Genomic DNA, 13,757 nt, shown 5'->3' on the forward strand with positions numbered 1-13,757 from the left:
TGCTGCTTATATCACACTCAATTCCCAACACTTGCAATTTCACATTTTACATCTTTAACATTTACATAAAATAAATGGAATTTTACATTACATTAAATAAGATATATTTAGTACAGATCTCTTTAAATGCTCTTAGTTATGCCATACACTACTATTGCTACCAATGGACACCGGCTGAAAGAATTTTATGTAGATAAAAATAATCTCTATTTCTCCTCCAACTCTCACATATGAAAAGGGGATGATATGGCAAGAAAGATACTCATTAGAAGACAAATGACCAACAAAACTATTTAGCAGAGAAGTGACACTTTGTAGCTGTTTCTAGCTGACTAAAAATGAGTGGATTAGTGAAGCTATCCTATCATTCTTTAGATCTTTTTCATTGCAATAAAGTTCATCATTTAAAATATTTTTTAAGTTTAGCTACCACTTACTGCTTCCAGTTGTTTCTTCTTCTGCACTAGTAACTCCAACATAAGATTGACATTGGCCAAATCAAGGTTATCTTGGTCAGTTCCCAACAAATCTTGAAATATCTGCCACCTGTGGCCATTCTAAAAATGAAGAAAGAAGAAACAACAACTTCCTAAGAAGACTGTTTTAGAGACTAAAACAAATGTTTACTTGCTACTTCCTAATATGCTCAACATACAGATACCAAAAATACACTGCAATGTTCTAAACTACTCCTTCCTAGCTAGTGGCTCCCTAATGTCTTCTAGTTATAACTTAAACACTATTTCTTCTCCCTTAAATGAATTAAGATAACAAATATAAAAGGTGCATTCGAGAATATTCTAAAGCTGTAATTTACCTTCAAAATAACTGAATTTAATTACTTGTCAAGCCATATTTTCAATTTTGCATGTAGTAAGGTATTAAGCTCATTTGCCTTGGTAATTTGGGACTAAGCCTTTAAAATTGAGAATCTTCCAAAGGTTTGTTTTTGTTTTTGTTTGAATATAGACAGAATCTCACTATGTTGCCCAAGCTAGTCTCAAATTCTTGGGCTTAAGTGATCCTTCAGCCTTGGCCTCCCAAAGTGTCAGGATTACAGGTATAAGCCCAGCGTCGACAGTTTTTTTGAAAATATCTAATCATTGTTTCACCACGCAATATAATCCTTCAAATGTCAAGTATTAAAAGACAAATGTTTCAATATAATCCTACCAGACCTTTCAAAATAGGAGCACTCTAGTAAAGTATTACAGACAATGCAGTTAAGAAAGTTATTTGACTAGAACAATCCTAAAAAATCTCCTTTAAGAAAAATCAATAATATATTAAACTTTAACGTCTAACTAATATTAAACCAATAAAAACAACAAAATGAAATGTATTAAAAATAGTAATAAGAGTTGAAACATACGGTGCTACTCACTGAGTGGTCCAATTTGAACCTCTTTTCCTCAAATCTTTGCTTTTGTTTAAGAATGAGTTCATTCACTGAAAACAGAAACAAAATAAAAAGCACAAATAATTTGTATTTTTGTTAAATGTATCGTGTAATTCTTCAGTTTAGATAGATTCTATTTTACCTATACATAGCCTCCAAATTAAAAACATGCTAAACAGAAAGTGTTAGCTTTTTATTTTATTTCAAATTAGAAAACAGTTTTGCTGCAGCTGCTACTACTACAACTACTATTACTATAGGAGAATTCTTCAGAATATGAATTTTCCCTTACAAATTTCTCAATGATGATGCTACTGGCACCTGCCGAGAGAGAAATCCTCATTCACCATGTGAGACCATCACATGCCCCATATGGTAACAAGGCATGAGTAATTGAGTATCTACTATGAGTTAAGCACTAAAGACTTGCATTTGTTCTTTTTCTTTGTAATTTTTCTAAAAATACCATGGAAGACACTTTTAGTTACCTACCCAAAAACCATCCTACTCTTTTTCTTGATAATAACATGACCTTTTTTCCAAGTATCAGACTGCCATGTAACTTTCAGAGAAGTTAGATCTCACCCCAACCCCATGTATTACTTTGACTAACCTAAGGCAATCTAGTCATTCATGCCCTTGCCAGTGGTTGACATGGGGTTAAGTATGTAACCCAATTTTGACCAAAGAGAGACGTGTTATCTTTCAGAAAGAAAAGGATAGGAGAAAAAACCATGCCTTCATAAGGGGTATCTGAAACTGCTTAGAGCCATCTTGCAATCTCAAGAATAGCCAGCCAAAAGACTAAGGTATATGCTGGCAATGGAAGAACAGAACAACAGAAAGAACCTGATAATACCACTGAACCACTGATAACTAGCTCTAGAAACTCTTTTCCTGTGAATCGGTACATTTTCCATAATATTTAACCACTTTAAATTGGATTTTTCGATTTTTCCACAACCAACAAATATAAACTGACACAAAAAACTGATTTTTTTTTTTTAAAGGGAAACTAGTACTAGGTTAGGTAGGCACTTTATAGACAGTATCTTACAGATTATTCTCCCCAATTAGAGATGAATATTAGCACAGAGAGCATAAGGAACTTATGCATGGTGACATACACAATGAGGCAGTGCTGAGAATACAGACCCAACTGTCTGATACTTCCCACCATACCACAATGCAAGTATAAATATTTTTGAAAACACCAAACAGATAGCAAGTTCATAAGGATCCAAGCTTCAAAGATATAATACAAGGCCTCAAGCAATTCAGACAAGCAAGACAGATTCATATGATACAGTACTTATAACATAATGTGATAATCAGTACTATCGTTAAAATAGATTTACAAAGTATACAGAGATCAATCAAAATGTTAACAAGCACACTTCATATAGAAGGCAACATTAGAAATGGGCCATAATAGGCACACAGAGACTCATTAAGCAAAAATAGGAGTGAAGAAAAATTCAGGTGAGAGAGCGGGTGTGTGTGTGGGTGTGTGTGTGTGTATGTGTAAGAGATACGATTTAAAATCAATATAGGAGTGAAGAAAAATTCAGGTGAGAAAGTGCGTGTGTGTCTGTGTGTGGGTGTGTGTGTAGCAGATACAATGATTTAAAATCAATATAGTAATCCCAGCACTTTGGGAGGTCAAGACGGGTGGATCACCTGAGGTCAAGAGTTCAAGACCAGCCTGGCCAACATGGCAAAATCCTGCCTCTACTAAAAATAGAAAAATGAGCCTGACATGGTGGCACGTGGCTGTAGTCTCAACTACTCGGGAGGCTGAGGGAGGACAATCACTTGAACCTGGGAGGTAGTGAGCCGAGATCGTGTCATTGCACCCCACCGAGCCTGGGAGACAGAGCCAGACTCCGCCTCTAAATAAATAAATAAATAAACAAACAAACAAACAAACAAGTAAAATCAACATAGCTAAAACAAGGGTCAGAGTGATCTTGTGAATGATTCACAGGGATTAAGAACTAAACCTGGAAATGTAGGCAGATCAGAGTCAGATTGTGAAGGGCCTGAACTGCAGGTACCTTACACAAGGAAAGTTATTATAATCCAGATAAAGTAGAGAGCATGAAATAATTCAGTGGGAATAAAGAGGAGTAAGTCAATAAGAGGCCAGTGTCCCAGTTATGAATTTAATTTAACCATTTGAAGAAAAATAGTGACTGTTAAATACTTTATATGAATATGCCACATTGAATTTTACCAAGAAATCTTATATACCATTATATTTGATTCTCAATAATAATACTGTAAGATCAAGCTTTTTTTTTCAAAAGCAACCCTATTAACTAAAGATCAAGCCTGTATTTATTTAATTTACTTATTTATTTATTGAGACAGGGTGTGACTCTGTCACAGAGTATGACTCTGTCACCCAGGATGGAGTGCAGTGGTGTGATCTTGGCTCACTGCAACCTCCACCTCCCAGGCTCAAACCATCCTCCCATCTCAGCCTTCCCAGTAGCTAGGACTACAGGTGCACACCATTCCACCCAGCAAATTTTTGAATATTTTATAGAGACAGGGTTTCGTCATGTTGCCCAGGCTGATCTTGAACTCTTGGCCTTGAGTGATCCGTCTGCCTTGGACTCCCAAGTGCTGGATTACAGGCATGAGACACTATTCCCAGCCAAAGTAGAGCAAGCCTGTAAAGGCCACAAAATTAAACTGCAAAATAAAGTTACAGCAAATGATGGCAAAAATAAAATGTAAACAAACAATGTATTAACTGGCTTGCCATATCATATAAAGACATTTAAATTCTATATTTACCAAACTAAGTTTTTTACTACTGTATCAGATTTTTCATGGAGCTACTTGAAAAAATGGTTATTTTTTTATTCTTTAAAAACGCTATCCTAGGCTGGGCATAGTGGCTCATGCCTGTAATCCCATTACTTAGGGAGGCTGAGGCAGGCAGACAGCTTGAGTCAGGAGCTGGAGACAATTCTGGGTAACACAGCAAAACTGCGCCTCTATAAAAAATGCAAAGATTTGCCAGGTGTAGTGGTATGTGCCTGTAGTCCCACCTACTCAGGAGGCCTAGGTGGTAGGACTGCTTGAGCCCAGGAGTTCGAGGCTGCAGTGAGCCATGATCACTCCACTGTACTCCAGCCTGAGTGAGAAAGAGATGCTGTCTCAAAAACATAAAAATTTTAAAAAAACTACATCCTACAACAAACAATGGTTACCCATGGAAAATAAAAGAAGTGATTTTATTTAGTACGCTCGGCTTGAGTGTTTCTTCATCAAGGATTATTTTATTATTTTTCTACTTCAAAAATTTAACAGAAAAAAAAATCTCTTAAAATGCAAGGTATATACACTGGACTTAACATTCAAATGTCAATATATAAAATATATGAAAGTCATTAGAGTCACACATTTAGTGGGAAAACCCTTTCAAACCTATGTCACAACTTACAAACAAGAATAGCAAAATGGTGAATTCCATTCCATAACTTTGAAAACTTATTTTAAAAGCACTGCTTACCTATTAGCAAAAGACAGCAGCTAGAATCTTATTTATACTATAAAGCACTTTATGATCAATGTCTGTCTTGTCCACCATTGTGGTCCCTGACGTATAGTTGGTACCTGGTATTTACTGAATGAATGAATGAATGAATGAATGAATGAATGAATGAATGAATGAATGACTATCTTGATGACATGCTCCTGGATTTTAAGTGTAACATGTCACGTTTAGCTAACACTTTCATATTCCCAATTAAAATAAGCATTAATTTGAAACCATCATCAACTCTTAGAATTGATACCTAAACCTAAGGATGTTATACATTTGTTAATTACACTTCTACAGAGCCTTACAATATCCACAGTACTAAGAACAAACATTTCTTAGTACTAAGGAAAACGCATTTTAATGCTAAAGACTCCATTCAAGTAACTGTCTTTTTAGAAGCAGAACAGCACAGTAAAAGCACAGATGCTTGAGCCCAATTGCCTAAGACCAAATTCTAACTCCACCACTTTGGCTGTGTAACTTGACACAAGTTACTCAACCTGTCTATGCCTTCGTTTCCTCACCTAAGGAATGAGGATGATAAAATCAGTACCTATCTCACAAGCCTGCCATAAGGAATGAGTTCATGTACATACAGCATTTAAAATAGTGACTGACAGTAGTAAGGACTTTTATATGCATCAGCCATTTTTTTTTAAACAAGGATTCTATACTTTGCATGCATACTGTATTTTTTGTTAGTAGGTAAGAGGATTATTCATTAGAGAGGTAAGAAAATTAAATTTACAATTTTTTTTTTTTTTGGAAACAGTGTCTCACCCTGTCACCCAGGCTGGAGTACAGTGGTGCAATCTCGGCTCACTGAAACCTCCACCTCCCGGGTTCAAGCAATTCTCCTGCCTCAGCCTCCCAAATAGCTGGGATTACAGGTGCGCACCACCATGCTCGGCTAATTTTTTGTATCTTTAGTGAACACAAGGTTTCACCATGTTGACCAGGCTGGTCTCGAACTCCTGACCTCGTGATCTGACCACGTCAGCCTCCCAAAGTGCTGGGATTACAGGCGTGAGCCACAGCCCCCAGCCTACAAATTTTACATAGAGAGAGAAAGGTAGAGAAAAAGACGGCTGGGTGAGTGGGGGGAGTACAGGGTAAAGGAAAGGAGGGAGGGAGGGAGGGAGGGAGAGAGAGGAAAAAAAGCAAGCAAGCAAGCAGGCAAGTAAGGGAGCTTAGAAGCAAGCTTTGGCAGGAGTGGAGGAGTACACCTGCAGAGTATATATGGAGTGGTAATGGGGAGGGGTGGTAATGGAGGGTCGGACTTCCAGCCCTTACCTGAATCAGCCTTTCAGGATCAGGAGAGGGAAAGAGAGCATTCAAGACCAAGGGAGGCAGAGAGGAACAGAGAGAGTATGCACACTGCAGGGAAGTAAGGGAGAAACAGAAGAGAATGAGAGAAAATACTGTGGAAGGTAGAGAAAGACGCAGGGAAGGGAAGTCAGGAGGAAGAGGGACTACAGTGTAGTGCTTACAGCAGGAAATAAAGAAAATCATATTATCTATCTCAATGAAAATGTTAATGACTCTAATGACCAAGAAACCAAATCCATCTTGAGTTACTTGGTTTCCAACTCTTTCTTTTCATCAAAATTGAAGAAAATGCCTGACTTGTTAACAGGGCATTTAAATTTTTTTTTGTGACAATGTATCATTAAGTGCTTCTTTAGCACAAAATTCAAAAGGAAGGCAAAGAAATGAGTCATGTTGCTGTAAAAACGCCTTCAAATCCCATCAACTTAATTAATATAAACAAGGTTTCTCAAGACTTACACATTTAAAAATAAAAATTACACAAAGGAAATGGAAACTTTGCTCTAGTAATATTCATCAATGCCACTTAAACTACTTGGGGAGAAGGACACCACACACCTTGGTAAATGGTACGTTCACTATAGAATTTTATGTCTAAGGCTTTATAAAATTATGTGTAATATTTATTTGTTTGATCAACTGTATACTACCACTAATGAAATAACATAGGAAACATATTTAAGACTTCTTAACGCTTAAGAGGAAATTAAGTTCAAGAGAAACTTTTAAGTATGTAATTTCTGTATACAAAGTGTACCTTGGAGAAATTGCAGGTTCGGTTCTAGGCCCCACAATAAAGCAAGTCACATGAATTTGGTTTCCCAATACACATAAAACTTCTGTTTACACTATACTGTAGTTTTAACTATTATGTCTTTTAAAAAAGCATTAATATGCACATTTATCAAAAATGTTTTATTGCTAAAAACTGCTAATGATCATCTCAGTCTTTGGCAAGTCATAATCTTTTTGCTGGTAGAAAGTCTTGCCTCCATGTTGACAGCTGCTGACTGATCAGCGCGGTAGTCACTGAAGACCAAGCTGGCTATGGCAATTTCTTAAAAGAACACAATGATGAAGATTGCTGCATCAATTGATTCTTCCTTTCACAAAAAATTTCTCCACAGCCTGCAATGTTAATATGATAGCATCTTTCCTACAGTAGAATTTCTTTCAAAGTTAGTCAACCTCTAAAGCCCTCTTGCTGCTTTATCAACTAAGTTTATGTAATATTCTAAAGTCCTTGATGTCATTTCAACAATGTTCACAGCATCTTCACTAGGAGTAGATTCCATCTCAAGAAACCACTTTCTTTGTTCATCAATAAGAAACAATTCCTCATCTATTTAAAGTTTTATGATGATAGTACAGCAAAATTCAGTAACATATTCAGGCTCAACTTCTAATTCTAACTCTCTGGCTACTTCCTCTACAGGTACAGTTACTCCCTCTACTGAAGTCCTGAACCCTTCAAAGTCATCCATGATGAATGGACTCAACTTCCATCAAACTCCTTTTAATGCTGATATTTTGACCTCCTCCCATGAAACGCGAGTGTTCTTAATGGTATCTAGAATGGTGAATCCCTTCCAAAAGGCTTTCCATTTACTTTGCCCAGATCTCAGAGGACTCTCTATCACTATGGCAGTTATTACGAAATGTGTTTCTTCAATAAGACCTGAAAGTCAAAATGACTCCTTGCTCTATGGGCTGCAGAATGGATATTGTGTTAGCAGTATGAAAACAACCTTACTTTCTTTTGTACATCTCTATCAGTGCTCTGGGGTGACCAGGTGCACTGTCAATGAACAGTAATATTTGGAAAGGAATCTTTTTTTCTAAGCAGTAGGTCTCAACAGTGGTCTTACGATATCCAGTAAATCATGCTGAAAAGAGATATGCTGTCTTCAGGCTTTGCTGTTCTATTTGTAGAGCACAGACACCGTAGATTCAGCATAATTCTTAAGGGCTCTAGGATTTTCAAAACGGTCAATGAGCATTGGCACTTAAAGTCACCAGCTGCATCAACCCCTATCAAGAGAGTCAGCCTGTCATGGGAAGTTTTGAAGGCAGGCACTGACTTCCCTCTCCAGCAATAAAAGTCCTAGATGGCATCTTCTTCCAAAAGAAGGCTGTTGTATCTACACTGAAAATCTGTCATTTACTATAGCCACCTTCAACAATGATTTTTACCTAGATCTTCTGGATAACTTGCTACAGCTTCTACATCAGCACTTGCTGCTTCAGCTTATATTTCTATGTTATGGAGATGGCTGTTTTCCTTAAATCTCTTGAACCTCCATTAGCTTCAAACTTTTCTTCTGCAGCTCCTCACCTCTCTCAGCCTTCACAGAACTTAGGAGAGTTAGGGTCTTGTTCTGAATAAGACTTTGGCTTAAGGGAATGTTGTGGCTGGTATCTATCCAGATTACTAAAATTTTTTCCATATCAGCAATAAGTGATTTCGCCTTCTTATCATTCATGTGTTCACTGAAGTAGCACTTTTAATTTCCTTCAAGAACTTTTCCTTTGCATTCACACCTTGGCTAGAAGATCTCAGCGACATTCTTCTGAGCACCCAGAGATATGAAGTGAGCACATGGTGTTAGAAAAGTGGCATCAAGAGACTTAATGCAAGGTTGTCACAAACTTTCAATTTGTTAAAAAAAAAAAATGCAACTTCTAAAAAGTGCAATAAAGCAAAGTGCAATAAAAGTATGCCTGTACACCCAATTTTGTTACAGAAAAGCATTACAGGCAGATCGGTTAGAATTTCAAGCATGGAAATAGATTATAAGGATAAAACTATGTGTGTGATATGAAATTTAAGTAGAAGTTCACAAAAAAGGTAATGAATGACATTTTTGGTACTGAATAAAAAAGCTTACTTATATCTTTTTAAATCAATATTAAGTAACAAATCACTATGACATTTAGATTCCACTGGTTATATTTTAAAAAGTGATAAAACAGTTCTGAAGTAATCATATTTATAATACTCTAGAAATTACATTCTCTTTTAAAACTTTAATTATTTTTGAGACAGGATCTCTGCTTTGTTGCCCAGGCTGGAATGGAGTGGTACAATCATAGCTCACTGCAGCTTCAAAATCCTCAGGCTCACATGATCCTCTCACCCCAGCCTCCCAAGAAGCTAGGACAACAGTTGCGTACCAACACGCCTGGTTAATTTTTTATAGAGACAAGGTCTCGCTATAATGCCCAGGCTGGTCTCAAACTCATGGGCTCGAGTGATCCTCCTGCCTCAGACTTCCAAAGTGTTAGGATTACAGGTTTGAGCCACTGTACCTGGCCATAATATTCTTCACAATCACTTAAAGTTATGAAGAAAAAATTTTAATGCAAACTTAAAAATATGCAAGGATCATCACTTTTCAAAATTCTCATATGAGTTATACAAGCAAAAAGTTTTAAAGAGTACTGCTATAGAAATTGTGTGGACCAGCCCTCTACCTATGACTAGGCATTAGAAGTGTAAGGTCTTAACCTATCAATTAAGTAGGTGCAAGGATGCCAAGAACATCTCAGAATCATATAACATATGCTCAATTACTTTACCAGGCTAACAGGAAATCTGAAATCATTTTAAAAGGCTCTAGGTCTTCTTAACCCAACTAAGAACTGCAGGCATTATGCAAATCATGCCATCTTAAGCTGAAGCAATGAAAACAACTTAGAAGACACTTTTAGTATAGAAAAAAGGTGATATACCACTTTTAGGAACACATGGATCAACATATCTCAATGACATTACTCTGAGCCAACAGGAGATAGTCTCTACATACCTAGTGTAAGACCTCAGGATTTGGCTATCACTGAACAAACGACAAGGCTAGAAGAGGCAATCAGCAGAAAAATACAAATAGATGTATCAGGATGAAAAGTTATTTCCATAGTTGACAATATAATCACACTGAAAGCTGCACTAGAGATCACTGTCAAGATAATTTCTAGCTTAAAAAATCAGTAATTGGGCCGGGGTGGTGGTTCACGCCTGTAATCCCAGCACTTCTGGAGGCCGAGGTGGGTAATCACGAGGTCAGGAGTTTGAGACCAGTCTAGCCAATATAGTGAGACCCGTCTCTACTAAAAATACAAAAAATTAGCAAGCTGTGCTAGTGTGCACCTGTAATCCCAGTTACTCGGGAGACTGAGGCAGGAGTATCACCTGAGCCCAGCAGGCAGAGGTTGCAGTGAGCCAAGATCACGCCATTGCATTCCAGCCCGGGTGACAGTGCAAGACTTCATCTCAAAAAAACAAACAAAAAAAAAACAGTAATTGGCCAGGCACAATGGCTCACACCTGTAATCCCAACACTTTGGGAAGCTAAGGCAGGAGGATCATTGGAGCCCAGGAGTTTAAGTTTGAGACCAGCCTGGAAAACACAGTGAGACCTTATCTCTACAAAAACAAACAAACAAAAATAGCCAGGTATAGTGGTGCATGCCTGTAGTCCCAGCTACTTGGGAGGCCGACGTGGGAAGATCACTTGAACCAGGGAGATCAAGGCTACAGTGAGCCATGATCGCATCACTGCATTCCAGCGGGTGACAGAGTAAGACGCTGTCTCAAAAAAAAAAAAAAAAAAATCAGTAAATGTGACTTCACTGTTCATTAGATACATATATTTGAGAATATATAAGTCCAGGTGTGATGACTCATGCCTGTAGTCCCAGCACTTTGGGAGGCTGAGGCGGGAGGATCACTTGAAGCCAGGAGTTCGAGAACAGCCTAGCCAACATGGTGAAACCCCGTCTCTACTAAAAACACAAAAATTAGCCGGGTATAGTGGCGCATGCCTGTGATTCCAGCAACCAGAGAGACTAAGGCAGGAGAATCGCCTGAACCTGGGAGGCGGACGCTGCAGTAAGCCAAGATCGCGCCACTGTACTCTAGCCTAGGCAACAGAGTGAGACTTTCTGTCTCAAAAAAAAAAAAAAAAAAAAAAGAGAATATATATAATGTAGGGGATCACTTTCCACACTTTCCAGCTTAAGCAGTAGTGTATTTTTATATTCCTTCCATACTAATATATAACTCTCTCTCTCACCATTTAGAAATTCACAAAACAGAATCTCAAACTTGTGAACTAAGGAACATTGCCTGAAAAATTTAGTAAATACCAAAATCTTCAGAATACCAGATTCCTTTCTTATTTAACCACTCCAAAAGAATAAGTAGTTTTCCAAAGTTATGACTACAGAAAAATCATAGTGATCTTTAGTGATCCTAGGACAGCATCAATCCAAAATTGCAAGTTCAGGGGCAAAGGATTTTGCACTACAGGATGTGGTTTCCCTATTATCTAAACTAGGCCATCAAGTCTAGTCCTCAAGGTACCATGCCACTCAGTATTTCTCTCTTTGTTCTTTCCCCAAGTTTTTTCTCCAAGTCTGCCATAAAACTTTAGCCACTTAGAAAAATTTGTCATTCTAGCAGAAAATCTTCAATTCCTTTAGCACCCCTTTCTGCTATGTAATCCTCCAGTGATTTTCCTTCATTAAAAAAAAAAAATTACAGTGAAGAGTAACACAGAAAAAACTATCACAGCTAAGGCACTTTTAGAGCAGAGATAAAAAGTAAAACCATAGCTGAATACGTTCCAAATTATAATTTATTATAAACCACAATTTGAGGTAAAAATCAAACTGTCATCAAAGTACTAGCAGGTCAGAATCCAATACAAAAGTAGTCAACCACACCCTAACGCTGAGCATATTCGTCTTTAAAATGAAGAACTGACCTTTTTGATATATAAACCCAATAGTGCCCTACTTCATGCCTACCAATACCTGAAAATTAATCTTTAGCTTATTATTCATTCCCAAAACACTCAGACTAAAGGTTGCCTACAATATCCTAAGATAGTTAACAGGCAGAATTTTTCTGATATTCACAATTGGCTCTGACTAGTTATTATTTCCGATCATTTATCATTTATACTTAAGGATTCCCTATTCATGTCTCTATTCTCTAGTTCTTACCACTCCTCTCTCAAAAGTTCTATTCCATGTATCCCTTCCCAAGTTCTTAATTTTTAATTGCCTCCCTAGTTCAGATTCTTTTCACCCATTCACAGATTCTTTTCACCCATTCACTCCCAACTCAGCAAGCATCACATCCAAGTTTTTCCATCCCCTTCCCCTCAATATTCAACAAACCTGGGTTCCTGAGACCCATGGACTTTTTTCTCACTTCTGCCCCAAAAGCAGAAATGGTAGGGATGTATAACACTTACAGGGAGACCAAAAGGTGTTCAGAACTGCTCCCATTTTTGTTAAGCCTCACATCCAGTCTGTCATCTACATCAGCAGTCCCCAGCCTTTTTGGCACCAGGGACTGGTTTCATGGAAAACAATTTTTCTAGACCGAAGGAAGGTGAGAGGGATGGTTTCAGGATGAAACTGTTCCACCTCAGATCATCAGGCATCAGATTCTCATAAGGAGCGCACAACCTAGATCCCTTGCATGTGCAGTTCACAATCAGGTTCATACTCCTCTGAGAATCTAATGCCCCCCACCGATATGACAGGAGACAGAGCACAGGCAGTAGTGCTCGCTCACCTGCCAGCCCCTCACCTCCTACTGTGCAGCCCAGTTCCTAACAGGCCACAAACTGGTACCAGTCCATGGCCCAGGGGTCCCTGATCTACATAATAATCTAAAAGTTTTATCAATTTTTAAATAAAACTTAAAAATAATAAAATACTAATAATGTATAGAGTCTATGTCACAACCCAAGAAGAAGAAAGCACTGTGGTATACAGTAGAGAGACTTGCTTACCACTAAGGTAGGTTTTCTGAGTAAATTAGTGCTAGCACACAATTTTGGGGATCGAAATATGTTTAAAATAAAAATCATTCCAAAGACTCACCCAAGAAATTAGGATACAGATGATCAATATTGTCCACAACATAGTTACACTTGGGACATCTATTATTGTCCTCCAAACTCTGATGAATACACTTGTAGCTATTAGTAGGGGGGAAAAAAAAGGCTTAATTAAATCAATGAAAACTTAATAAACTGGTCACAAAATAATGACTATTAGTCTTCTATTCCTCATTTTCAACTTAAGTAATCTAACAAATTTATTTTTGTTTATATTTTTACATTATCAACAGGATATACAGGGCACTTACTGGGTGAACAGTACACAAAAGTTATTTCAAACTAAACTCAAATATCAAGGCTACTGTACCCAAATTTAAAAAGCTATACTCACTAAATTTTAAGTTTATGCAATTTAGATAGTTCATAACACCACCACAAAAGCAAATGCCTACAGCTCAGTTAAGCAAACAGACAATTCATATCACTGGCATGCTAATACCCTTAATACTCAGCATTCACTCAGATAAAAAAGACAAACAGAAAACTCAACCAAAGACAAAAATCAGTCAGTAAGCATGAGAAAACCACCATCTTCACTAGTCACAAAAAGCTG

At 37.5% G+C, this 13,757-nt stretch overlaps 1 protein-coding gene across 7 annotated transcripts in view; it reads right to left on the reverse strand.

Annotated features, from left to right (window-relative positions):
* The window catches only part of COP1 (COP1 E3 ubiquitin ligase), a 264,958-nt gene that overhangs the window by 219,868 nt on the left and 31,333 nt on the right, over positions 1-13,757 (reverse strand). For 4 of the 7 annotated variants that reach the window (XM_023207225.1, XM_023207223.1, XM_023207221.2 and 1 more), the window contains exons 3-5: positions 13,185-13,282; positions 1,373-1,449; positions 438-557 (exon numbers count right to left, since the gene is read on the reverse strand). In XM_023207225.1, the coding sequence (XP_023062993.1) occupies positions 438-557; positions 1,373-1,449; positions 13,185-13,282 (295 nt within the window). The remainder of the gene's footprint in view (positions 1-437; positions 558-1,372; positions 1,450-13,184; positions 13,283-13,757) is intronic. The other 3 variants (XM_023207224.3, XM_023207222.1, XM_023207226.1) reach the window with 2 other exon arrangements.

This window comes from Piliocolobus tephrosceles, chromosome 1, assembly GCF_002776525.5.
Source record: "Piliocolobus tephrosceles isolate RC106 chromosome 1, ASM277652v3, whole genome shotgun sequence".
Lineage (NCBI taxonomy): Eukaryota > Metazoa > Chordata > Mammalia > Primates > Cercopithecidae > Piliocolobus > Piliocolobus tephrosceles.